Source organism: Mauremys mutica, chromosome 12, assembly GCF_020497125.1.
Source record: "Mauremys mutica isolate MM-2020 ecotype Southern chromosome 12, ASM2049712v1, whole genome shotgun sequence".
Lineage (NCBI taxonomy): Eukaryota > Metazoa > Chordata > Testudines > Geoemydidae > Mauremys > Mauremys mutica.
The window spans coordinates 69,195,519-69,220,995 of record NC_059083.1 but is presented as its reverse complement, the minus strand read 5'-3'; the positions used below and the strand labels follow the sequence as shown (position 1 = coordinate 69,220,995).

The 25,477-nt window shown below is 48.3% G+C and overlaps 1 protein-coding gene across 4 annotated transcripts; it reads right to left on the bottom strand.

The window, feature by feature from the left end:
* Nucleotides 1-1,806: 1,806 nt before the first annotated feature.
* FDXR (ferredoxin reductase) lies at nt 1,807-19,419 on the bottom strand. Of its 4 annotated transcripts, none has more exons than XM_044982398.1 (12): nt 19,273-19,419; nt 16,435-16,532; nt 15,057-15,173; nt 13,360-13,482; nt 11,768-11,881; nt 11,032-11,133; nt 8,927-9,034; nt 8,491-8,575; nt 7,331-7,530; nt 6,684-6,855; nt 5,610-5,783; nt 1,807-3,548 (listed from the first exon to the last, which is right to left on the bottom strand). In XM_044982398.1, the coding sequence occupies exons 1-12, from the start codon at nt 19,331-19,333 to the stop codon at nt 3,418-3,420; spliced, it is 1,485 nt and encodes a 494-aa protein (XP_044838333.1). In that variant the 5' UTR covers nt 19,334-19,419; the 3' UTR covers nt 1,807-3,417. The 4 variants fall into 4 exon arrangements, with proteins under 4 accessions (XP_044838333.1, XP_044838334.1, XP_044838335.1 ...); XM_044982399.1 differs by having other exon boundaries at nt 15,078-15,173; XM_044982400.1 differs by lacking the exon at nt 19,273-19,419 and adding an exon at nt 15,272-15,389 and having other exon boundaries at nt 16,435-16,527.
* Between the last annotated feature and the right edge of the window lie 6,058 nt (nt 19,420-25,477).

The following is a 25,477-nucleotide window of genomic DNA, read 5'->3' as shown; positions in this document are numbered from 1 at the left end:
CGACAGCGAGTGAGAAACACCTCTAGCTTGTCTCCTACCCTTCCACATACACATTGCGGAAAATTGGCTTGCAGCCACCATTCCGCTATGAATGCGGAGCCCCATCTGCCTCACCCCACCCTCCTGTATTACTGACACTTATCTGAATAGCTAAAATAAAAATAACCTCATTTAGCGCTTTTCATCCAATCTCAAAACACTTCACAATCTTAATGTATTTATCCTCAACACCCATGTGAGGCAGGGCAGTGCTATTATCCTCGTTGCACAGATGGGGAACTGAGGCACAGAGACATCAAGTGACTTGCCCAAGGTCACACAATAAGTCCGTGGCACAGCAGTGATATGAATGCAGGTCTCCCACCTCCTAGGCCAGTGAACCATCCTTCCCCTTCACACGTGATTGACTCAGGTACTCAGCTGTAAGGGGAGAATGGACAGGGCAGAGATATCTGGGGAGAGCTAAGGTTGGTTGTGGATCCTTACCCTCAAATGTCCAGGCTTTCAAAGGTTTATGATCCCAATGGTCTAATAATGGTATTTTTAAATTGACTAATACTCCCTACTTCAATGGTATCTTGAAGGGATTTTTAAAGCATGGGAATTAACTGAGTCTGAGATGGCTACTGTTGTGTGGTAGGTGGAAAGGGGAGGAGTAAGAAACCAGGCCACTGCACCTCACTGCAGGTGAGCTCCCTTTGAAGTGCAGCACTGAACTCTGAACAGCTGAAAAGCACCAAGAAAGCGGGGGACGAAAGCAGATGCGGACAGGGCCTGATTTCAGACAGAGGGAGGCAGCCACCCCGCACACAGGAAAAGCTGAGTCTCACGGCAGACAAAGTAGAGACAAAGGCGGCTAATGAGCCACTTGCTCTTTCAGGCCAGGCATCACCATTCATCAAATGTAGGTTGTCACTCAGCCCTAGGAAGGCTCTACTGTCCTTGCTGTACTTCTTAGGAGTTACAGTGCTGGCATCACAGCGCCACCTAATGGACAGACTGTAATTGGGAAATGAAGTTTACCAGAGATTTAATTGCCCTGGTCCCTGAAGACAGAGATGAAAGAGCAGAGTGAAGACAAGGGGAAAGGAAGCCAGCTCTCCATCCTGAGATGAATTAACTCAGTCAGGGACAGATGACATGCAGCCAGCTATGGAACAGGCAGTTCAAAGGAACAGCGAACATGAGAGGAATTGACATAATCTTCAATAAAAGTCCTTCATCTGCCTGAGATATTAAAACCTGGATCTTGACCTCTTGTGCATCCTTAATGGTCCTATGGCACTTCCCGGAGGGTATTAGCCCCAGGCCTGGGCCAAATTCCTATCTAAGTAACAGCATTCAATCCCCCTCAGTTATTTTTCCCCTTCCTAAAAACTGGCATGGAGCCCTGCTTGTACAGAACTGACTACTGCAACCCATCCTACAGACAAGTGTGTGCTCCCCGTACCATGTACACAGCCAGCACAGTGCTTTGGGATTAACATTCAAGGTGAACTCTGTTGACATAAGCAAAAAGCATTTACCACCGACCACTACAGACAAACAAGGTCTGGCCCATCACATCATGTCGCAGGCAAATACATCACTCACAATGCATTTCAATTGTTTCCTCTATTGTTATGTTCCTGTATGCCCAGCACCAAAGCAGGACAGAGAGCAATTTCATTACTTTGTAGTCAACAGCCTCGCCAAAAAAAAGCTTAATCACCTTTCCAAATCCAGAATCCACGTAATCTCCAGCTCAGAGTTTAACATTAGAAATGCATCATCCTTACGCCATAACAGGAGTCACGTCGCACAAACAGCTGTTCAACAAGCTTTATTGCTAATTTGCATAGATGTTTCCAGCAGTCATCACATTTCCTGAGTTTCTTAATGAGTTTGCAAATGAGATTTAAAAAGAGATGAGGCCCAGATCTGTCTTGTCTAAAATTGGACTAAATGCTGAGCATGGAAATACAATCTGGAACCTCCCAGCAGACAGGTGTCCACATTGCAACAAAACAGCACCACAACTGATACATTTTAGCAGACACCAAGGGTTGCATGAGTACAGAGATTTAACTCCCCTAACACCCAGAGACCTGGTCTACAATAGACACATTTACAAGGGGCATCTGCAGATGTAAACTGTTCAGATCCGTTTTTTATGACAACATGTGACATAAATGCAGTCCAGCCATTCAGGTAGCCCCTACAGGTCAAGGAGAAAGCACATTAGCAGAGCAGTGAGGAAGTCTGCATGATGCTATACTTCTTCTGTAGCTAAACAGAGGATATTAGGGGCTCTCAGTCTAGCAGTAAAACCTGGAATCATTTAAAACATGATCGATTTGGTCAAAGAGGAAGAGGGGACTGTTTAATAATCTTCAAAACATACAGATTACATAAAAAAAAGCAGAAAGGCCAAGAGGTTGGTGCTAGTCACAATCAGGGCAGGCTGCACCTCTGAAATACTAATGCACAGATGATTCTAGATATTCTGGGACAAGTCAATTCTATATTTACTAATTTCCCACCCCCCAGCTACAAAAATAAAATAACCCAAGCCCAGTCTAGGTTTCCGTCATTAAGAGCTGTTGAGCAGACGAGGACTCTCCAGGATTTACGGACACAGACTGCGCCTAGTAAAGTTTGCAGACAGACAGAAAGCAACACTCACTCAGCGGATGAGACGCACGGCCCTGCATTTGCACAGCTCTTAGGCTAGCTGCAGGCCTAGGCTGGCCAGCCAGCCCTAAGATTAGTGCAGACAGAGATTAAGAGGTTGGACTCAAACTGTCACTCCAACTTCACCTTCCTCTTCCTGAGAGGGCTTATTTATAGGTGATTTAAAGAGAGAAAAATCACTTGCTCGGACTCTGACACAGGTTACAAGGAAATAAAGCCATTTGGCTTCAGGCTTTTGGTGTGAATGGAAAGGTGACGGTCACTCATTTTCTATCACTGGCTTTAAAGGTGCAGTAAATGACCAGAGGAGAGCGGTGAGCCAGGGCCTCTCACTGTAAGCGGCACCCGGTACAACTAAGCAGTTAACGCCCAAGTGACTCAATCTACAGCGAGCTCCCAGATCACTGCAGTGACCCCCTCTAGGGCTGACCCAAGGAGGGAAGGTGGCTGGAGACAAGACTGCAGGCTGCAAAGACCTGGAGTCAGTCCATAGCACATGGCCTTGTGTAAACTCATGTCCGCGTTGAGAAGCCAGAGTCAGTTCCAGCTCACTACCGGACAGCTCCACAGGCCCCTGGAGCCACCCACCTTCTCCCATGCATCCAAGAACAGCAATCAGTTCTGACTGTGCCGATCCTCCATGGCAGGCATGGCCAGCAGCGAATGGGACTTGCTGAGGAGATGCAGGGAATACATTGTGGATCTGTCACTTTCTCAGACCCAGAAGGCTGTGCATAGGCATCTTCAGTGACTGACCAACTGCAACATCTCCTGAGGATCCACTATCTTCTCCCGTGGTTTGCCAGCCAGCTTGCCTCTTGCCACTTCAGCAGCATCTATCTTCTCCCAGTCTGAGAAGGTAACTGGATGGACCCCTGGTGTTATAACAAAAAAGAAAGGACAGGTCCATCTATCCCAAATGAACAAGAATGAAACATGCAAGCAAACAAAAGAACTAGAACCTGGCAAACACAGGCACCTTCAAAACTCAGCAGCACGAAGGCAGTTAAAAGACACACTCCAGAGATCCAGTCAAATCTGACTAGTCAGACACTTGCAAGCCATAACAATATTCAGCGCAGCACTCATGGAGGGGAAAACGGCCTTGATTCACTTAAAACGTCTTGAACTATTGGAGGGAAGCACACTTGAACCGAAAGCCTTTAAATACAGCAGCAGTAAATGACCCTCTTGGGTGTTTTAATCTGTCCCCAAATGTGCCTGGAAGGATTGCTATGAAAGCCAATCAATAGCAACAGCCGTGCTGTTTATGCAACTGACAATGACACTTTACTCAAGGATTGTGCTGCTTTTAAATGGCCCTTGGCTAGCAACCATGCGCTGCCCTGCAATGACTTTCAAACCTTACTACATTTAAATAAAGAGAATTGCAGTCCCCCCCACCTGTGGTTTTTTTTTTTTTTTTTTTTAAGTAATAAAATGCGGGGTTGGATACACATTGTGTTACACACTCTGCTCCCATAAATACCCTCTGGCAATCACTGACAAGAGTTTAGTATGATTCAAACAGAGATTAATCATTTGTATGAAGAATAAAAACTGTTTACAGTTACATTAGACGGGATACAAAAATTAAAGGATAGAAACTCTCATGCTTCAGGGTATAAGTCAACAATAAATCAGAGTGTTAGGAAGAAAACTTCCTTCCAGATAGGCAGTTATGGAATAGCCTACTAGGGGGTTACTTGCACAATTTGGTATTTGCTACTGCAAGATACAGGGTACTGGATTAAGATGACTGGCCTGAACTGGTGTGATCATTCCTATGAGCCTAAGTGCAACAGGGCTCAAGGAGAGATCTGTCATAGGAAAGACTCTGAGAACAGGCCAAGGGTAGAAATTTCTCTCTAAATCGCTGACTTGAATATGGATTAGATTAGTAGAAAGCAGGAGCTATGTTTGAGGACTATTGGGTATCATCTATGAAATGGATTTGTGTTCACACCAAGGAATCTAGCAGCACAACCAGCACCCTCTCTGGTCGCCTCAGCAGCAAAACCCAAGGGTTTAGCAGCCCATGGAATGAACTCCTCTCTCATTCTTGGAGTGGTTCCTCCGGATTCGGACCGAAGCATTATGGAAGTGCAGCACTGGTGGGGAGCTCATGCTGTCCTTAAACAGACCACCGGCTAACAGAATCTCAGACCCAGGACTATCACCTCTCTCTGCATTCACTGTAACCACTCAAAAGCTTCATACACAAGGTTCCTCGTTTTGTTAACAATAAGCAGAGGTGCTCAAAATAGCACTCTTTAGGTGCGCTGCAAGCACCCAACTAGGTCTCTCCATATTCTGCGCCATTAGGCAGTCCACCTTATTATTGCTTCAGTGAGTGCTGTAAATTATAATTAAAATGCATCACACAATTTTCATGCTATTTTTTTTATTTAAAAGACTGCTCCCAGCAAAAAGGATAAAGAGACTCGAGAAATGCTTCATATGTCTAATCAGCAAGTGAAGCCTAACCAAGTCTAATGCTAAGTGGGAGTGGGTGGAATTTAAACATGGGTAGTGTCCATACAAATGAAAAGCACCCGGAATAGAGAGCGCACTGTGCAAGCTTTGTCCACTCAGCCTTGCCCATGCAATTAAATCCTGACTCTCAGCACCATGATCGTCTTATTACTGCATGCATCCCGTGCAGAGACTGACAGTCAGACCAGCGTGCGTGGCATTTGTTCTCCCCACCGCCCCTCCGAGACAAGGGGAAGAGAAACGTCCACTACAGACCGAGACAAGATCAAACCCTTTTCCTTAGTCAAATTAGAGCCCATGCTCCAGATTTCAGGAGACAGTTCATTAACTTATTGTCTCAGCCTAGAACTTTTGTGTGAGTTTGCTGGAAGGAGGTTGGCTGGCTCACACATTGCTACAGATACTCTCACACAAGGACTCATGTATGCACGTTCACTGACCTCGACTGTGCAGGATGCTCCTCACAGACTCGAAGCCTTCCTTGGAGTTTGAAAGGTTCAGTACCCCCGTCTGGAGATCTTCTAGCACGGACTGGGCTGTGTCAAAGCTATCGTTCATGGTGGTGATAATCACCCCTGTGGGTCCCCTCTTCACCCAGCCGCTGCAGTATAGACCTGTAACAGCATGTTACACAAAGTCTGACATGCTGACGCAATCCCCAGTACACATGTGGGGATAGGGTCCAGCCAACGCCCCAACACAGTTGTCTCTTCAGCTTGAAGGGACTCAAGAGTTAGATATAGATCTATATTTCCTTATCCACCGTAGTTTTACACCCACACCCTCTCAGATGTAGCTGGCCACTGTTAACAACAGCTGACACCAAGATACGTCACACTCGGATCACTACCAAGACCATTGTAGGGTATATTAGGGTAGTATCTCCCCTCCCTGTAGCAGAGAGTGCATCGTCTCAACCATGCTGTCCTCCCCACTGTAGAGCTGCTATGGGAGTTTCTAGTGACTCAAGAATGTTACCCCTAGGAAGCCATTGCAGGCTGCCATCTCTCGTTAATAAACTAATAATTATAGCATGCTTTTGGGTCATTTGTGTATCTGAGCTATTCATGTTACAAGATGCAGGACAGGACTTTAAAACTGTAACCTTTTGGCTTTTTGGTAAGGTCACAAAATGGCCCAACTGCTACAATACTTGACACGTCAATAGCAATTTCTGTCAGAGGATATTAAAGTGCTTTCCAGATGTTGGTGACTTATGCCTCACAACGCTCCTTTAAAGCGGGCATTACATCACTTTTATGGATGAGGAAACCGAGGCAGAGATCACTGAACTGCCCAAGGAGGGGTCACACAGGAAGTCTGTGAGCTACACAGGGATGGAGCACAGGTTTCCCAGTTCCCAGACCCGTTCTTTACCCAAGTGCATACCCTCCCATCCACACAAACCTCCTGGCCACTGACTCCTCCACCATCCTATAGGCATGTTCGCACACACACTCTATTACCCAAACACTACACACGAGGAAACCTCAACCCTGAGCGTTAATACTAACCTGGTGCCCCCTGAACCCTGCCCAGGCTGTTGGGGATGATCCCCAGTTTGGGATCAAATGGTATCAAAGAATCAAGTGGGAGGCTCCGGTAGCCAATGCTGCTGAGGATTAGCCCACATTCAAGCTCCTCCACTTCTCCAGTGGGGACAGCTCTGGCAGACTCGCCTGAACCCTACATAACCCAGGGAGAGAGAGGGAAGAAAGAAAAGAGTTAAAGAGCCTGTAATGCAAATGCAGTCGAGAGTCTTCTCTCCCAGGAGAAACAGCAACAGCCCCCTGCTACCGCCTGGATTCACTGGCAATCCCGTTACTGAATATTCAGTAGGCTGGGTTATTGGAGCGTTCTCCAACTGCAACTATCAACACCAATGGACAGAAAGTTCCCTTTGTATCAGAAGCAGCTCCTGGGGGAGACCTAGGGCTGATTTCCCAAGAATCTGTCATTCCAGCTGCTCAGACAGCAGGCAGTTCTGCTGGGTCTAATTAGACCAGGAGTATCAAGCTGTCTTTAGATTAACGCAGAAGGGTTCCCCAGAGATTTCCAGATCCAAGTGAATGCAACAGACTTTTACTCATCTCCCAGCAACACAGACAGCCAAGCATGGGGAGGGCAAATCCTTTAGAAAAAGAGAATTTTGAGTCCATACCTCCAGCCTGGTGACGGCCATTCGGATGCCTCTTGCTTGCTTCCCGTCAGCAGCGGGCAGTACCTCCAGCGGGCTGCGCCGGAATTTCAAGCCCCACTCTTTGGTTGCTGATGCCCAACGACTGGCTTCTTTCTCACCAGGTTTCTCCAGGGCTGATTTGACCATCAGCTCGGTCAGACGCTTCCTGGGTCTGGGAACATCTAAAATTAAAGGAGCAAGGCAGGAGCATAAGGACCCCTGAACAAAGGTCCATCAGTCTCTAAAGAGGGACCATGCAAGGAGGAGAGTCTGGACCAATGTACAGTTAATGCTGAAGAATTACATCCACTCAGCATCTGCAAGCCTCTAAACCATGAATAAGGCAGATAACTGGTGCCAGGCACAGCAGCACAACTGGGACTTTGGAACAGCTCTGCCAAAAGCCACAGCCTCTGAATTCAACAGTTTGAGAAGAAAGTCCAAGGGCACCTTAGAACCCAATTCTCCTTCCAGTTTAGCTTGGAACATGGGCTTTCAGACCTGGATTCTACTTCACTGAAAGTCACAAACTGCCCCTGCCCTTCATGGTCCATCTCCCCATCAGGCCCCAACAGTCCATGTGATGCTGTTACAAGCCTGAGCAGACAAACTACGCTGGAACGCGCTGCAGGCAAGAGCTGAATGTCCATTTCCTCTAGACACAGGTGGTGTTGCAGCTCTCCTGCTGCTAGCCATCCTTGAATACTCGCCACCAGGGCTACCGTGCTGCTGTTTCAGCCCGTTGACCTTCAGCCAGGTGGAACTCATGTGCTAGTCAATCAGGGCATTGCAAGGCTTTTTCTGAAGCCTTATGGTCTAGCAAGCGAGTGAGGGCAAAGGGGAAGAAGAAATTAGCTCTCTCATTACAACCCAATACACCATAACAACTGCATCCAATCAGGTGACAAGACGGAGCAAGGCAGGAATCACAGACAGGTTTTCAAGATGTGAAGGCGATGAGGGGAGGGTAAAGTTTCCCAGTGGTTTTGTTTTAGTTTAGCAACTGGATTGGAAAGCAGGGCAAGGCCCCCTGGCCTCGTCCTTCATCTCCAAGAGCTCCCCCAGATAGAACCCATGAGTATTCACCCCACCACGGAAACCTCACCATCCAACCTGCGTTGTGCTGGGCAGACTTTCCTCACCTTTAATAACATCACCAAGGCCTGTAAAGTCAGCAGGGTCCAGGAGAGGTCTGGTACCAGGCAGGTTTATCATCTCCCGCAACTCCTGGGAACGTCAGACAGGAAGACGTGATGCCTCACTGTGCCATGTGTGGATAAGGCAGAGAAGCCATAAGAACAGCACAGATCCAAAAGAGAAGCCGGTCCCACCATACAGGTGGCACAGGCTAGCAACTCCTGCTTTAAAGGCGGGAGGCTGAGTTCAGCATGTGGGCACAGTAACCAGGATGCCAGCATTCACGTGCCTTCTTGTAGACCCTCGAAGCCACAATTAGTGGATTCAACAGCTCATGTTGAATTAACTAGACCCACAGAAGAGGGGCTTACAGTTAGATTTACAGTCACAGCGAATCCTGTTACATTACAGTACCCTTAAGCTCAAACAAATAAGTTTTACCTTTATGGTGAAAGCTACCTGGAGGGGCCCCCTCCTCCCAACAAGCCACACACGCTTGACCTTACTGCAGGCTATGGCTGCCAAGGAGCCTTCAGTGATATCAGTCTTCTGCAAGACAAAGATATGACAATGAACGAAGGAGGTGGGAGAGATAGGCAGGCACAGCGCAGGAAGTTGAAAACAGCAGGGCATCTGCTTGCCCAGGCAAAGCCACCTCCCTTTGCATGAGGTGGTTTTGACACCTAATGCCTTAACACAGCACTCACTGAAAATACTGTCTGCAGTTGTTACACTGTTAACAAGGTAACGCCTTAATGAACAGCCTCAAAGGGAAATCTCCCTTCTTTAAAAGCCTTTTAAGAGGACGCTAAAACAGTTAAACAAAACACACACAACCCCAAATCAGTCAGCCATTTAGAGCTTGGGGCCAACAGAGCGAGGAACCTCACCTTTCTAACCTCCTCTGCTGTAGGGATTCACACAGGGGCATCTGGTGACTTGCCCCTTTACCCTTCCCTACAATGGAGGAAACTCCCCTATTGACTTAGGCTGTGATGGGATCTATACCAGCATCACTGAAAAACATGGCTGAGGGTTGTAGAATAAAATGCTTAGCGAAGCCTCCTTATGACCGAAAAGAACTGAGAAGGGCAGTGCTACTCAGGAGGGCAGACTAATTAGAGATTCCACTGGACGGTACCTCAAAGGGTTCCAAATCTGATTTGCTCAGTTCAGAAGTCAAAACATGTTTTTTCCCCTAACCGTCAGCATCACAAATTAGACAATGTGAAAAGCTCAGCAGGGCTCTTTTCTGCCTCTTCCTTCTCCCTTCAGATAAAGATTCTGCAAACAGAACTCGCTGACAGTTTTACTGATGATGCCCAAGGTGCAACAAACTTCCATACTCACTCGCTTGTAGCGGGATTAGCTCCACAGAGATAAAAGCAGGGAAGAAGCTACATTCAGCACAAAAAAGGAGCAAATCTGACTAAGGCACAGAGTCAGCTTTGGGAACGTCGCACTTCATAGACAAGTGCCATGTCCCCCTTGTACCGCAGCTGAGTACTGCCTCTGGTCCCAAAGACCACATCATTTGAAGCACAGCTCTCACTTCCCAATCCGTGTAACTATGTAAGGCCTCTAAACATTGGCAAAATCCCAAGCTTTTTTTAAATTTAGCCATTAATGTTGGAGGTAGTAGTTGAGTTTCAATCAGCCTCTTTTCAGTTCCGGAGGGACAGAAAGCTCTGGGAGGCCCTTGCTGCTAGCATCTGGGACAGCAGCTGTATGCAGCAGCTGCTGCCAACAAGCTTCCCGCTATCGAACTGGGAGCATGGCAGGGAAAAGATCTAAGAGGCTGGATAGCAGGCACATCGGGTGCCGCTGAGGCTGTTGCTACCACTAAGACCCTGGGAAGCAGAGATGCGTGGGAAAGAGGCGCACCCTTTCCAAAGAGAAACCCAGGCTAAACTTCTGACCTCCCAGCAGCTCCAGCAGGGGGCAGGCTGCAGTTCCCTCTTTGTCGCTTACAAGGAGAAAGGGCCAGAGCCTCATTCATTGCCTTTAAAACACAGAGTTTGAGGTTGTGTTGGACAAAATAAAGTGATGATCTCCACACTGTGAAGGGCCCTGAGTGCTACAGAAGAGGCCAGCTGGTTCTGGGAGAATCCCAGCCCTATTCCTGCATTCTCTAGATCTCGGGTATGTATGTAGAATGTTTCTCACTGGGGAAAGCTCTAGAGCATTGTTGGAACATGGAACATGGTGCTTTCCTTGCCCTTTTTTAAAAAGCACCAAATATGCTTTTTCCACCAGCCCAGCTGCTGGTGCCATCAGCTGGATCCCAATGCTGAATCCGTGACTCCCCCGATCACTCCCATAGCAACGCTTGGGTATTACAAACCTAGGACTATGACTCCCTTGCAGGGAAGAGCAGGAGGGGAAGCAAGCTGTGAGGGAGAGAGGCTCTGCTTGAAAACAGGACCCACAGATGAGTCTACATGTGGTTGTTTTAATCAGCTATTTTGTCTGGGTTTCCCTCTTACATCAAACCCTAATGAATTTTAAGTAGATTTCTGGCCCTTATAACGCCTCCCTCAACTCACCCTGAGTACATCGAGTGGAGACAGCAGAACTCGGGCGACATCCAGAGCTACATTCCCCTGCCCCAGGACCATGGCTGTCTCGCTGCTTAGGTCGGGCTTCAGCTGTGTGGAGAGAGAGATCCCACTGAATAGTACTTCAACACCCGGTCAATCCTGGCATCTTCACCACACTTAAGGCTGGTTCTCTCCATCCCCTCCTTGTTACAAAGGCAGAAGCTTCTTCGGCCTCCTGTTTCACTCTAGCTGCCATTCTAACCCAGATAAAGGGGCCCAGGTAGGCCGAACAGTCACTCCCTCAGATGCAGTTACCTAGTGTGGCTTTGTCAGAATGGCTTGTTTGCAACACATTCAGTTATTTTCCCAGACTGCATCTCTTTCAGCGCATCCTGGGCCCCCACTCCTGTAGGTCTCCTGGATTCCCCTATCTCTCACAGGGAATCTCTGAGAGTGTCTACTATTTTGACAAGCCAGCTTCATCTCCCCAGCCCTAAAAATGTCCCTTTCGGGCTTCCTTACGTCCTCTCCAAGAAGTACTGCCAATCTACAGAGCTGGCTAATCCTCTCTTACTGACGTGAAAATTGTTCACATTTTTAACATCGGAGAAGGATTTAATTTTGCGTCGGCTAATCTCTTTCAATTGCAAGCCTTTCGGGCAGGCACTAATCTGGAGTTGGAGGACTGCATACAGATGCACAGAGAGCACAAAGGCTTAGAGAGGAAAAAACAAACCCTTACATCTCTGTTCTCAGGCAGTCCATTGTACCAGCCCACAAATGCTCTTGCTGAATAAACCCCCAAAAGGTTCTCCCCTGGGATTCCAAGGATTCGGTTATCCTCAGCACCATAGCTCTGCAGAGACAGAAGCAACATTCCCATAGTCATACACATGCCACTAGATGCGGGGATAAATATCACACACCATGCAAATCTCCAGCTCCACAAACACAACACAGAGGAGCCATTGCTCGGCGGTTGCATCTCTTGGATACTGTACTGCTGCCAATCACCATAATATCTGGGCACCTCCTGGGGTAGTAGATCAGCACAGCAAAGACCCTAGTGAGTTTTGTGGAATTATCGGCTCTTCTTGGCTTGCAGGACACCCTGCTCATCACACTAGTCTAGCCAGGCTGGTCTACGTCAGACACAGAGGTGTGGGGAGGAAGAGCGGGGCTTTCAAGCTGCTTTTGAACCTGAAGAAATGGTAACTGTGCATCTCCTCCTCTGGGACCCGCCTCTCACTCTGCAAATAGCCATAAAGCCTGTCGCTTTTTAGACTAGCGGCTATTTTCTCCCGCATCTCGGCAGCAAGGAGAACTATGGCGGACTATGTCACAGACACATGCGATCCCCAGGGCACCGGACTCAGAACGATAGTTCCGATCAGGAGGGGAGTTTCTTTCCATTCTGCAATGGAAAACAAGGAACAGACAGTTCCCTGCTACTAGCTCAGCCATTTCTCTACGGGACAGGAGGGGATACGGTTCCCTCTGTAGGTGAACTGTCCCCAGATCAGCAACACGCTCTGGGATGTGCACGTCAGGCTGAATGGCTACAGGAAATATTCACCAGCACAGCTACTCACAGCTTCAAACACCCTCTTTTCTAGCCAAAATAGAGCGAATTTCATCCCCCACCACCTCAGACCTGACACTTCACGCTCAGGAGAAAGGGCAGTTCATTGGTTGGGACACTCATCTGTGACCAGCGAGATGGGGATTCAGTTCCCTGCTCTATACCAGGGTGGGGATCGATCTAAGTAGCTGAAGTCGACGTACTTAGATCGACTTACCGTGGTGTCTTCACCGCGGTGAATCGACTGCTGCCGCTCCCCCATCGACTCTGCCTGCGCCTCTTGCAGCGCTGGAGTACAGGCATCGACGGGAGAGCACTTGGAGGTCAATTTATCATGTCTAGACTAGACACGATAAATCGATCCCCACTGGATCGATTGCTTCCCGCCGATCCGGCAGGTAGTGAAGACATACCCTCAGACTTCCTGTGTGACTTGGGCAAGTCACTTAGCCTCTCTGTGCCTTGGTTTCCCACCAGCCCTGCCCTACCCTGCCAGACAGGGGTGTTGTAAAGATAAATCATTTAAAAACTGTGAGAAGCTAAGACACTACAATGATGGAGAACATATAAAAACCTAAGAGAGACAGATTCCCTCCCCCTTAAAAACCAAACTTGACAGGAGGGGCTAAACAGTGGGGGAATCCAACAGACTCAATACCCCAAAACTCGGTAGGAAGGAGCAAAGCGTTCTGGATCTGATCGCGATAGCACCCCAGTCCTTTCCCCACTAGACACACAGACCATTAACCCACCAGAACCACCGCGTGATAAGCCCGCTGCAGCTCCTTCACCGTCACGTCCTTCCCGATAGTGACGTTCCCATAATAGGCACAGCGATCGGAATGCGCCGTCTGAGTAAACGTGTTGATTACGTTCTGTTGGGTCAAAAGAAGTTTTAAAGGGTTTAAATTTAACAGCCACCCAGCACGTCCTACCAAGCACAGCCAGAGAGGAGACGGAGGCATGGTCTGGGGATGTATAGGTCCCCAACGCCCCCATGTGGCCTTGAAGCTGTAGGTCAGTGTCTCCCTCTCTAATTCATGCTGGCTGTTCCGGGATGCATAGCTCTTATCTGACAAAGGCTTGAATACTTCATTTGAAAATAAACACAGTTATCCACGGCTTGGCACCACACCAGTCAGATCTGTCGAAAGGAAGCGACAAACCGCAAAAAATAGAAACAAAAAAAAGATCCATTCACTGATAGTGCGAGTTTGCCCCTTTGAAGAAACACTTGGCTGGAAGTTTTGCTAACTTAATTTTGCCGCTTGAACAGCCCTCACCAGCATCAAGAGGAACAATTCAAAGTTCCAACCGTTCTTGTGTTCGGTGCTACTGAACAATCCCAGCACTGACCTTCTGGTGCAGATATCCTTGCCTGACACTCCCAGCTTTTAATATGAAAGCTCTTTCTTGAAATCGGACTGTGCAGCAATTCATTCTTATATGCACTTTCAGGGCCGTCCCTAGCTCTTTTGGTGCCCTACGCAGCCACCCCCCCACCCCCCCGCAGAGGTCTGTCTGGGGCCTCGTCCCAGACCTCCACGGTGGGGGTTGGGGGGCTGGCGCCAGGCCTCTGCGGGGGGGAGCTGGCCACTTCCTGCAGGAAGCGGAGTGACCCAGCCCCAGTCTACTCTGCTCCCCTGGCTCCCAGGTTTGGGGGGCAGGGGGATCTGCCCCCCAGCTCTCACCAGCGGTGCGGCTGGGAGCCAGAGGAGCAGAGCAGGCTGGGGCCAGGCCACTCTACTTACCAGTGAGGGCAGGCCCGACCACTTCTGGAGTCCGCAGGAGAGTGGGGGCGGAGCTGGAGTGGAGCAGGGGTGAGAAGGGGCAGGGCAGAGCAGGGGTGGGGGCTTTGGGGAAGAGGTGACGTGGGGCGGGGCAGGGGCCCTGGGGAAGAGGCGGAGCAGAGGCTGGAGCAGCACGCAGCTGCATAGGGCACCAGGAAATTTGGTGCCCCAAATTTCCTGGTGCCTACACAGCTGCATAGTTTGCATATGGGTAAAGACAGCCCTGTGCACCTCCCCCCATTTCCAAACTTTTCCCCTTACTTTAGTCACCAACGCCTCTGCTTCCCAGTAGCCTTGTCTATTCGGCAAACATCACTTCTGTCCTTGGAATGCCTGACCAGACCTGGTCTGACAACAGAAAACAGGCCCGAAGACAGAGAGAGAATCCCCTACAAACAAGAATTGCACCCCCACACTGGGGCTTCTTATACCTCTCGAGAGGACCTACGACTTGTCTCAGCTCACAATGGTGTAAGTGGACCACCACACCGAGTTCACAACTCTTGGACAAAGCTACTGACACGGACTCTCCATTTCCACCACCCCTTGACCTAGGGTGACCAGACAGCAAGTGTGAAAAGTCGGGACAGGGGATGGGGGGGGTAACAGGAGCCTAAATAAGAAAAAGACCCAAAAATCGGAACATCTGGTCACCCTACCTCGACCCTATAAGTACTAACTTTGACTTCAGGGTGGTCTGGTGCCACTCCAAAACGAACAAGGCCGAAGGGAACTGGCAGCTTCTCATAAATATCCACCCGGGCCAGCCTGTGGTGCTAGAGAAGAAGAGCAAGTTCACAGTTATAATATAAGCAATCAAGCGAGAACAAAAGCACACAAGCTAATTGGCTAACAACAGGGGCCGAACATCAACCTTCTGCTGCGGAAACTGGCTGCACATCAAGAGACACTGATCTTGAATCTGCAGGCAAAACTCTCCTGTGTTCTGCTAAACCACATTCTCAGGTTGGGATACTGTGGATTTTGCCAGCCTGCCCCAATAGAAAGAGGAAAGGAATTATTTAAAGGAACTTAACAAGAGGATCTACCTTCTGACCTGAAAATTCATTAACTCGCACCAATAGGAACACCATATTGAGCTAGAGACTGTGGCTGGTTTGTTTTTTGTGCAATAACTATTTTATCTTAGGACATGCCCACTAGGTCAGTGAAAGGAATATGAGATGCTGCAAAACACTGCCAGCAGAGATCCATGACTGACCAACCCATCATGGAGAGTTTGGCACTGGGTATTTAAGCAATTGGTGCAGATGTATATTGGCCCCAGATTTCACCCCTTTGCCCCCCCCAACAGCAGTTAATGCTGGCCGAGATCCTAAAATCTTACTGTCGATTATACACATTTTAGGGTTGTAGCTGGTATGTATTTTAGACACCGTCAGATTTTTTTCTTTAAGTACTTCGTTAGCAGCTAGTACTTTGAGACAGTGTCTCTCTCGTGCTATTTGTGGAGATTAAGTAGCCTTGAAATTTGTCCTTGAAATTCATTAATGGCTAAAATGCAGAGTATTATACCACAGCATGCTCAAGGGTACTTCAGAGACAGCAAAAAGCAAGTGACCTCACTTGACTAAGCAACTATGGATGTGACTTATCACTAGCAGCACTCTCTGCAGGTTTTGTAATCTATTCTCATCGCCAGACCAATAACTGATCGACTAAGGGCTGACATTTACTGTTAAGTGACATTTGTTTGTTCATTTGTTTGGTTTAGTCAATATGGAGAAGGACCTAAAGCAATTCTCCCTGGTGTCCATATATTTATAGATGAATGTTACCAGCATTTTGTGGAATAAAAATTTTAAAAGCCCAGTAGACAGATATTTGTGGTGTATCTTATTACAGAAGAATAGTTTTGCCCTAATTTATAGTGACAGCCTTATAGGCTTGATGGAGACTGCCCAACACAGTGCAGGCACCAGAGAATCGTCCCCTGAATTATGGGATGTCTATGGCCCATATGCCAGCAAGCAAGAGGCTGAATATCTCCTCTTATGTTGAACGGAAGCCAGTTACCTTCAGGAGGTGCTGGGCGGTGTAAAACCCAGCAGGTCCACTCCCCACAACACATATCTGAGGACCGAGAGCAGCTGTAGAAAGCAGCCTGCTGAAACCTGAGCAAAGAGCACAAAAACAGAGTCAATGAGCAGACAAAATACCACCCTTGACACAAATGCCTTTATCCTGCTAGGATTTTCCATGCACACTGGCTGGACCTCAGAACAGGGAGGGGTGCGAAAGGCTTCTAAGAGCTAGTCCTTCTGCATTAAGCAAACACAGGACTTAGAACCAATTAAAACGGAAGGCTAGAAGTTGCCCTTAGGAACACGTATACCATGGAAAGAAAAGCCACCAACAGGAAAACATCAGGGATGTGCCCAGGGATTCTGCTAGGTAACAGACCTCCCCTTTCAAAGGGACTCTTTACTGAAAGGGGGCATAGGACGACTCCCCTTGTGATGATTTCATCTTTTAAGTCCCTTTCAGCACTCCATTCTGCGCAGTGGGCTGGACACTATGGCTTCCCCTTCCACCTCTGACTTTGTTATCCAGTGGGGGCTGCCACTTGAGATTTTCCTCCTGAGCGACAAGCCCAACAAAAGATCTCGCTGTCACGGCAATCTAACGCTTCGCGTTCCCCACACCGCAGGCTATTCAGAGAACAGGTCATCGATAAACTTTAACGTGATCCGATTAAACAGCAACCGGAAGGTCTGGAGACAATAGTGATTTCAGTCATAGTCCAGCACAGCCTTGGCAGTCAGCTGAGAAGTTTTAGTCCACTAAGTACAAAGACATTCAAAGCAAAAATGCACTGGGGTCAAATGCCGGGGACTAACTACTCTCTGCCAAACCCTGATATTTTTCTTCAGTGCCCTTGATATTTATAACTATTTTAGGAAGCGGTTACCCAGAGCTACTCACACTGTACCTATAGAGTCAACTGGACTCTTTTAGAACTGGAGTGTGTCTGGGGAAGGTAGTTAGTACAGAGGGGTAGGCATCAAGAGTCCTGGATTCCATTCCAGGCTCCGACATTGGCTTGCCTTGGGACTTTGCCTCTCAATGCCACTGTTCGCCCACCTGTAAATCAGGTAGAGAAATTCCTGTCGACCTCACAAGGAAACTTGGACTTTATTCATTAATATTTTGATTAAAGCATTTTGATGACTTCAGAGGAATGGCATGACAGAAGTGCATGATAGGAACAGAATTTTCCTCTCAGAAAGGAGGAGGGTATATGCTTGCAGGGGTGGGTAATTTTTCGTGAATCTAAGCCTGATGAATGGCGGCAGCCGGATGTCCTTGGAGACTGAAATCCTCTCTCTACAAAACAGCTACGGCACATGCAATGGCAATGCAAGTGTCCTCCCCATTCCACCCCGACAAGTTGATTCACCCTGACCTAGAAGGACAGAAAGTAGTTCAGTTTCCATGGTCCAGAGAAGCCAAAGTTTGAATGTTGAGACTGCAGACCAGGGCCCCAATTTAGTATTGCCCATATCTCAAAAACCACCATCATGGCTATTTGTTCATTGAGTACTGGACTAAACCAGCTCATTCTGCCAAGGCCTTACAGCAGTAATCAGATGGCTACAATTCAGTCACTACTGACCTGAGCTTAAACCAGCAATGTGTCTCTGTATCCTACTAACAAACAACCCACCAACGCACACACTTAATGTCCAAATGTATATGTATTTAACAAGGAAGGGGGCTCTCACCCTCCAAATGCAAACTGATATGGTGGAGTCTTTCAAACAGGCATCACTACAGAGTACTTTTACTTCTAGTTACCCTAGATGTTATTAACATCAGGAAATTGGTGGTTTATTTACAACACTATTTTTTATTGGACAAGGTTACTTTAAAGAAAGTGATCCTTTGCACTCAAGTTACAGGACAGGAATAAAAGGAAGCGTTGATCATAGCTTTGAAAGTCATAGTTAAATCTACTCTAACTCCTGTAGTTTAAGGCTAACTTTTAGTATTTATATATTTCATTGCATAAAAATCCCTCAAAACCTCTCTCTTTTACCCCTCTCTGGATCTTTTCCATCTCTGCTCTCTTTCTCGTAAACTGAGGTAATAAACTGGACCGCACAGAATGTATCGTTTGATACAATATCATTTTTTAAATACGTCTCCTCCCTTCAACAGAACACTGAGCATCTTAGTATTATTGTTTTTAATTAGACCAATACTCAACACAGGACGAATATCTGCATTGAGCTCTCTCCCCCTTTACTTCCAAATTTTCTTCTGGAAAAGGTCTTGCAAGTTCAGAGCCTAGCAGCAGATGAGAAGTTTAATGTAAGTACAATATTTATATTCCAATTGATTTATTTATAATTATATGGCAAAAATGAGAAAATCAGCAATTTTTCAATAATAGGGCAGGGATGCTTTTGTATTTTTATGTCTGATTTTGTAACAAGCTGTTTTTAAGTGAGGTGAATCTTGGGGTAACCAAGGCAAATCAGACTCCTGAAAGGGGGACTGTAGTTTGGAAAGGTTGAGAGCCACTGCTCTATAGCCAGGTTCCCATACCCTCCCCAGCTCCCTCTGTAGTCAGCTCCCATACCCACAGCCCAGCAACCCTATAGCCAGGCCAGGCTCCTATGCCCTCCCAGCCCAGTCCCCCTATAGCCAGGGGCCCATACCCACCCCCCAGTCCCCCTACAGCCAGGGGCTCATACCCACCCACTCCAGTCCCCCTACAGCCAGGGGCCCATACCCCCCCTCCAGTCCCCCTATAGTCTGGGGCCCATACCCCCCCTCCAGTTCCCCTACAGCCAGGGGCCCATACCCCCGCTCTCCAGCCCCGGCGCAGCGAGCGGACGGCCCCCTTACCCGTGAGGCGGCGGAGGGGAGACCCCCACTTCCAGCAGATGTGGCCGCGGCTCGAACCCATGCTAAGGGAGCGCGCCAGGAGCACCCCACCCCCTGGAGACGAGACGCTCTGCCTCTGCCGCCGACCCGCGGCCAGGCAGCAAAACGACTCCGCCCTGCGTCCGTATTAGCCAATCAAATGGCGGAAAGTCCCTTTGATTAGCATAGCTCCGCCCCCACATACTCATGAACCAATTACACGGCAACGGTTTAATTAGCATAACCACGCCCCTCCCGGAACACCGCCTGTTGGAGAGGAAGAGCCCTTTCCCAGGCCCGTGTATTCCGTCTCTATGGTTTATCCTCCAGTGCATATAACTAGGTTCGTCCCCCCCATCCTGGAGCACAGTGTAGAGTCTCTCCCGAGTAGGAAGTACCATAGAGAGGGGGCGGTGGGGAGGGCTGGTTTGTTTGGGGACGGAGTGGGAGGCAGAGGGGACAGGTCCCAAACACACTTATTCCAGTGCAAGTTTCACCTCCCCTCCCACACCTGGGGGAGGATCACTCTGATTGACCCCCCACAGATCAGCACACAGTCCCTAAATCCCCAGCCTGGGCATTGTTACTAGGGCCTGGGGCTGGGAATCAGGAGACTGAGGTTCTGTCTCTGCCACTGACTTCCTGTTTGATCTTGGGAAAGCCTCCTAACATTTCAAGTGGCTAAAGCAGGATGCAGCACCACCAGGGTCTGACCTGTCCAACCCCCTCTATGAGTGGCACTGCAAGCTCATACCTGTGCCAGATCATAATGCCTGTAGGTTTGGGGGCCCTTTCATGTCCCCTCCCCTGGCAGCCATCAATGTGGGAAATTTTTCCTTCAGCTGGGACAGAGGGGCTGGAGGGGTCAAAGCGGGACAGACCCACAAATCCTGAGACCATTGGGAGACATGCTTCTGACCTGATTTTAGCCCCGATCCTGCTCCCATTGAAATCAATTGCAATGTCCCATTGACTTCTGTGTATTACCAGCATCAATGGGAATGGTGCATGTTCCATAACTGACAATCTGTGTTCCTCTGTTTCCTACTGAGTACAATGGGGATAACAATATATCTCGGGCCCCCAGGAATTAATTCATTATTATTATAAAAGGCTTTGTGGTCCTTAGCTTGACAGTGTTATAGGAACGCAGAGTCCTGTGATTATTATTACAAAGTTGGCATGCTGACAGTACCACAGGGTTTAGGCCATCAGTGTAGAACATAAAGTTTTTTCTTCAATAAGGAATACGACTTCTTAATTGAGACAATATCTTTCCTAGGGACTTTAGTAAGGGTAGATTTTTCCATCTTCAAAGCAATATACAATGATTAATCAGTCCATACAATAATTTAAGGCCCTGATTTTGATCCTGCATCTATTGAAATGAATGGCAAAGCTCTATTGGCCTTTAGGATTTATTATTAGATTTATTTACAAAACAAAAAAGAGGTGTTGATCCCAGGCTCTAAGTGCTCCTGCCAAATTTACAGGGGGGGAAATATATCATGTGCACATCCTCAGACTGCTCTCCTTTACGTCTGATTTCTTCAATGGCTCTCACCACCATAGCTACCCATATAAACAAATGTGCCTTGTGCCAAGCTTTGAAGGTCAGCCCCCTAAGAGAACCCTGTACTGCCAGCCCCCTTTCTTTTAAACTGAGGGAGAGCCAACCAGAGCCGGCTCCAGGCACCAGCATTCCAAGCTGGTGCTTGGGGCGGCATTCTGCAAGGGGCGGAAGTCCAGGGGCGGCTCCAGGCCCCAGCACGCCAAGCGCGTGCTTGGGGCGCCATGCCCTGGGGGCGCTCTGCCGGTCGCCGGGAGGGTGGCAGGCGGTTCCGGTGGACCTCCCAGTCCGCTGGTCCCACGGCTCCAGTGGAGCATCCGCAGGCGTGCCTGCGGGAGGTCCACCGGAGCCACGGGACCGGCGACCGGCAGAGCGCCCCCCGCGGCGTGCCGCCGTGCTTGGGGCGGCGAAATTGCTAGAGCCGGCCCTGCGGCAGTCCCCCTTATTTTGCCCCCAAGTAGCGCGCCAAATTGCCGCCGCGGGGGGAGGGGGGGGGAGTCTGTGTGCCCTTAGGGCGGCAGGCGCATTTCCGCGGCAGCAGCAATTCGGCGGCAGCTTCTATGTTTAGCTGTCCGGTGCGGCTTCAGCTAAACATAGAAGCCGCCGCTGAATTGCGTCGCCACGGAAATGCGCCTGCCGCCCTAAGGGCACACGGACCGCCCCCCCACCCAGGCCGGCAATTCGGCGCCCTGCTTGGGGCGGCGAAAACTGTAGAGCCGGCCCTGGAGCCAACTCAAGTATCCCCACTGATTGCATCTGTGGTAGTTCTGCACAAGGAGGGAGGCAGTCTCTTAAGTAACAAGGTCTGAACCCATTTAGGGTTTTACAGATTAAAAACCGTGCCTTAAATTCAATCCAGAAACCAACAGTAAGCCAGGGCAGTTCATGGAGAACCAGTGACATGTGCTGCCACCAAGAAGCAAAGCTTAAAGGGCATCAGTGTTCTGTATTACCTTAAATTTTCAGATTGGTCCAAATTTTTACCCTATGCAGAGCATATTGTAATAATCCTACTCTGAGGTGACAAAGGCCTGGATCCATGGTAGCAATCTCCTGCTGAGTTACAGATGGTAAAAAACACTCCTGGTCACCACTGCCGTATGACCATCTATCAGCTACTGGGGGTCTAATGCCACCCCCAGATTCCAAACACAGCTAATGAATGGTGAGAACACATCTTCAATCAAAGGGGGCGAAATCAGCCTTGCCATGTCATTAGCCTACCAGCATCACCTCAGTCTTATCTGGATTGAGCTTCAGCCAGCTAGCTCTCATAAAGTTGCCCAAATCTCCTCCTGGTGACAGCTGGTGATATTTGAGTTCTCTTTATCTACAGAAAGACAAGTCAGTCCTTTGTGAGGCTACTTTTAACAGAAAAAAAGCCTTGAGGCCCAGAATGTAGTCCCTTAAAGGTCTGATAGATAAGAACTCCCTCCCACCCAGAGATAGACAAACCAAGGCCAGCCAATTTATCTGGCTGGGGCATGGGAATAAGGAGGTTTCTGTCCTTTATTACCCTCTGGGATGTATTTGCATTAAACGGTGTCTTTACATTATCTACCTCACCACAAACCAGACCACTCCTATCATCATTTAAACAAAAATTCCACATACAATGTTTTAGAAAGGGATGTGATTTTGAGAGTCACCACTGCTACTCAGCAACATTCACATTCAAGCCCTCGCTGCTGTTTGTGCCAGTACACCTTTGTCCTGGTCACTGCTGTCTCTGAAACAGTGCTGAGCGGCGTTACTCCCTGGCTATGCTTGCAGGTAAGCTCTGTTTAGCACCTGTCCAGCACCTGCTGCTCAGACCCCTTCCCAGTAACAGGTAATTTTTGTGGATTCTGGGACAGGAGTTGTATGCAGTGTCATTGTAGCAATGTCAGTTCCAGGATGTTAGAAAGACAAGGTGGGTGAGGTAATAGCATTTATTGGACTAGCTTCTGTTGGTGAGAGAGACAAGCATATGAGGTACACAGACCTCTTCTTCAGGTCTGGGAAAGGTAGGCCCAGCATCATAGCAAAATGCAAAGTGGAACAGATTGTTTAGCACATATTGTAAGGGACCAATTCAAGGTAGAGTGGCCCATTAACACCTCTGCGGTCATAGGACAAAAAGAGGGGGGTAGCAGGTTACAGATTGTTGTAATAAGACATAAATCTAGTGTCTCTGGGCTTGGCTACACTTGCAGATGTAGAGCACTGGGAGTGAGTAGTGCCAGTCTGAGATCAGTTGGCCCAGGGATTCTTCAGGCACCGCCCCCTCAATAAGGGGCTGATTTTAATATTCAAATTGCTCTAAAACCCATGTGTGTAGGGAGATTATCTTGAAAACTGGTATGTCACAAGAGAGACTGACGTAGATCAAAGTTGGGGTCATTTGGTCAGGGGTTCCCAAATTACAGCCCATTTCCACGGGGCTGGCCATACCAATTTCAGATTCTTATAGCTTTTTTGATGCAGAGCTAGGGAAAATTCACACCCCAACCTGAATCTCAGCACTGAGGATTTTGAGCAGTGAATAATCAATAGAGTTCCTATGCTGCAGACCGTCTTCCTTAGACCCTAGTAGTTGCCACTTTCAGTCTCTAGGTGGCTCTGTAGGTACGGATGCCGTTGTAATGGAGAACTACTGAAAACAGCCATTGCTCCCACTGTTGCTTAGCTCATGCGTAGACTGATGGGATATCAGGTTTTGTACATGTTAGTGGAGGGAAAAATAGCATTTTCTGTCCTCAGGATTTCTTTTCCCACTAGGTTTCTGTCAAATCCACTTCTTTCCAAACAGTGCTGTAATAACTATAGTAGCGTATGGCAGTGGGATTAGCCTCTCTGCACTGCCTAAGAGTGTAGCTAATGCACAGTTAAAATCTCTCTCCTGCTATCACTGGAACTGGGAGCTCCATTAACATTGCAGATTTTAGCATAAATTGGCCATCAGGATTAATGAAGCATTTACTAACGGAATCATAAACATTATCGATGGAAAAGGTCTGTTAGAGCTTAACCCTGTGACTCAACTGCACATCCTTGGATGATCTCACATGTGCAACCACAGGGCCCGATTCTCCTCTCACGGTGGTGTAAACCAGGAGTAACTACACAAACCAATGGAGTAACACCGGTGCAGAACTGCATTCAGGGTGAAATTCACTCCTGTGCACTGGGCCAAGGGGACTTAGGCTGTGAATATGCCTAGTGCTGACCCTGTGCTCAGAGGTGAAATTCACATTCAGTGAGGAAAAAGAAGGGCCTCCACCTGTCAAGATGTGAGATTTTGTTCAATCCTGGTAAGATAAATGCCACAGATATTCTAGTATAGCCATTCTTAGATGCACATTCCAACACAATACCCACTCCCCACCCCTCCCACAGACACACGCTTCACCACTACCACTATATTCTCGGGGCCAGATCGTTCAATCCTTCTTCCTTGACTCCAGTGGTAATTTTGCCTGAAAAAGCACTGACTGCAGGATTTGGCCCATAGAAGGTGACCAGACAATCTGCCTCTACAATGGCTTTCTAGAACTGAGGACAGAGAGAAATAAGAGAACTTTATCGCCCATTTAGAATGGTTTGTAATAGGCAGTTTGGGTTTTAGGATTTGCTTCTTGCTGAATGAGCATTTCTTTCTTTGCATTAGCCACACAGCAGACAAAGTGTTAGGAACAGTGGAGGCAGTGCTCCCTTATCTGCAGTTATCTTGCCTTTTCTTAACAAACTATTAATCCGTAAAAGTGGATAAATATTAATAGCATCTTGGCCGAGAACCCAAAAGGGGCAGAAGAGGAATTTGCCTCTTGCTGTTTTTCAGAAAGCTCTGAGAGGCAGTTTTAGCACAATGCAGTCACTCCCCCACCTTCCCACCCTCCACAATACTCCTGGCTGGTTCTGATGTTCATCCTCTAGGATTTTACAGCAGAGGGAAGGGAGGCTTTCCCATGTCTCTCCCTGAGGACAGTGGAAAATGAAGTTAGACCTGGGCTTGCACAGCATTTTAGTCCTTTCACACACAGTTTGATGCTGGTGAAAGGTGCCATATTGCAGAGCCAACCTAAGGGCTATCCCTCCGCCCCATCCCTTCCCAAGTGTGTAGGAACTGTGCCATGTAGTGTAAAGGAGAGAATCTCTTCTCTCATGCTTCTCCCCCTTTTCCTCGCAAAGTGCTCTGATAATGTAACCCAGTAGCTAGGGATGAAAGCTTGCCACAGACTTTTTGCTTGAAGATCACAGGTTACCCCAGGCTCCTCTATACACCCAGGACTGGTCCATTGGCTCAGAACACCATAGCCACAGATCCCTCAATTCTAGAGCGAATCTCCGAGGCGCTCATGGCTCTCAGGGGCTGTGGCATCCCAGCTGCCCCTGAGGACATGAGGGGGCTGCAAGCCAAGCCCTCTCCTGGATAGTGTGGTATCTGGCCGCACACAGGGGCAGCTAAGCAGTGAATTAGGTACAGGACTGAGACCAGGGGTCTCCTGCATTCTAAGCCTGGCTCCGACACCAACTCCCTCTTATCGAGATCATTTAACCTCTCTGCCTTAGCTCCCCCGTCTGTTAAATTGGGTAACAACAGGTAACTATCTTGCCGGATGTATAGTGATGATTAAG

What these genes read in the sequence shown, in the direction of transcription:
- FDXR (XM_044982398.1), bottom strand. Translation starts at nt 19,333, where the DNA reads ATGGGTTCGAGCCGCGGCCACATCTGCTGGAAGTGGGGGTCTCCCCTC. An exon ending in GACTGCCTGAGAACAGAGAT is followed by an intron (nt 11,134 to 11,767) that starts GTAAGGGTTTGT and finishes CTCTCCACACAG; the next exon opens with CTGAAGCCCGACCTAAGCAG. An exon ending in GAGCATCCTGCACAGTCGAG is followed by an intron (nt 3,549 to 5,609) that starts GTCAGTGAACGT and finishes TTATAACACCAG; the next exon opens with GGGTCCATCCAGTTACCTTC.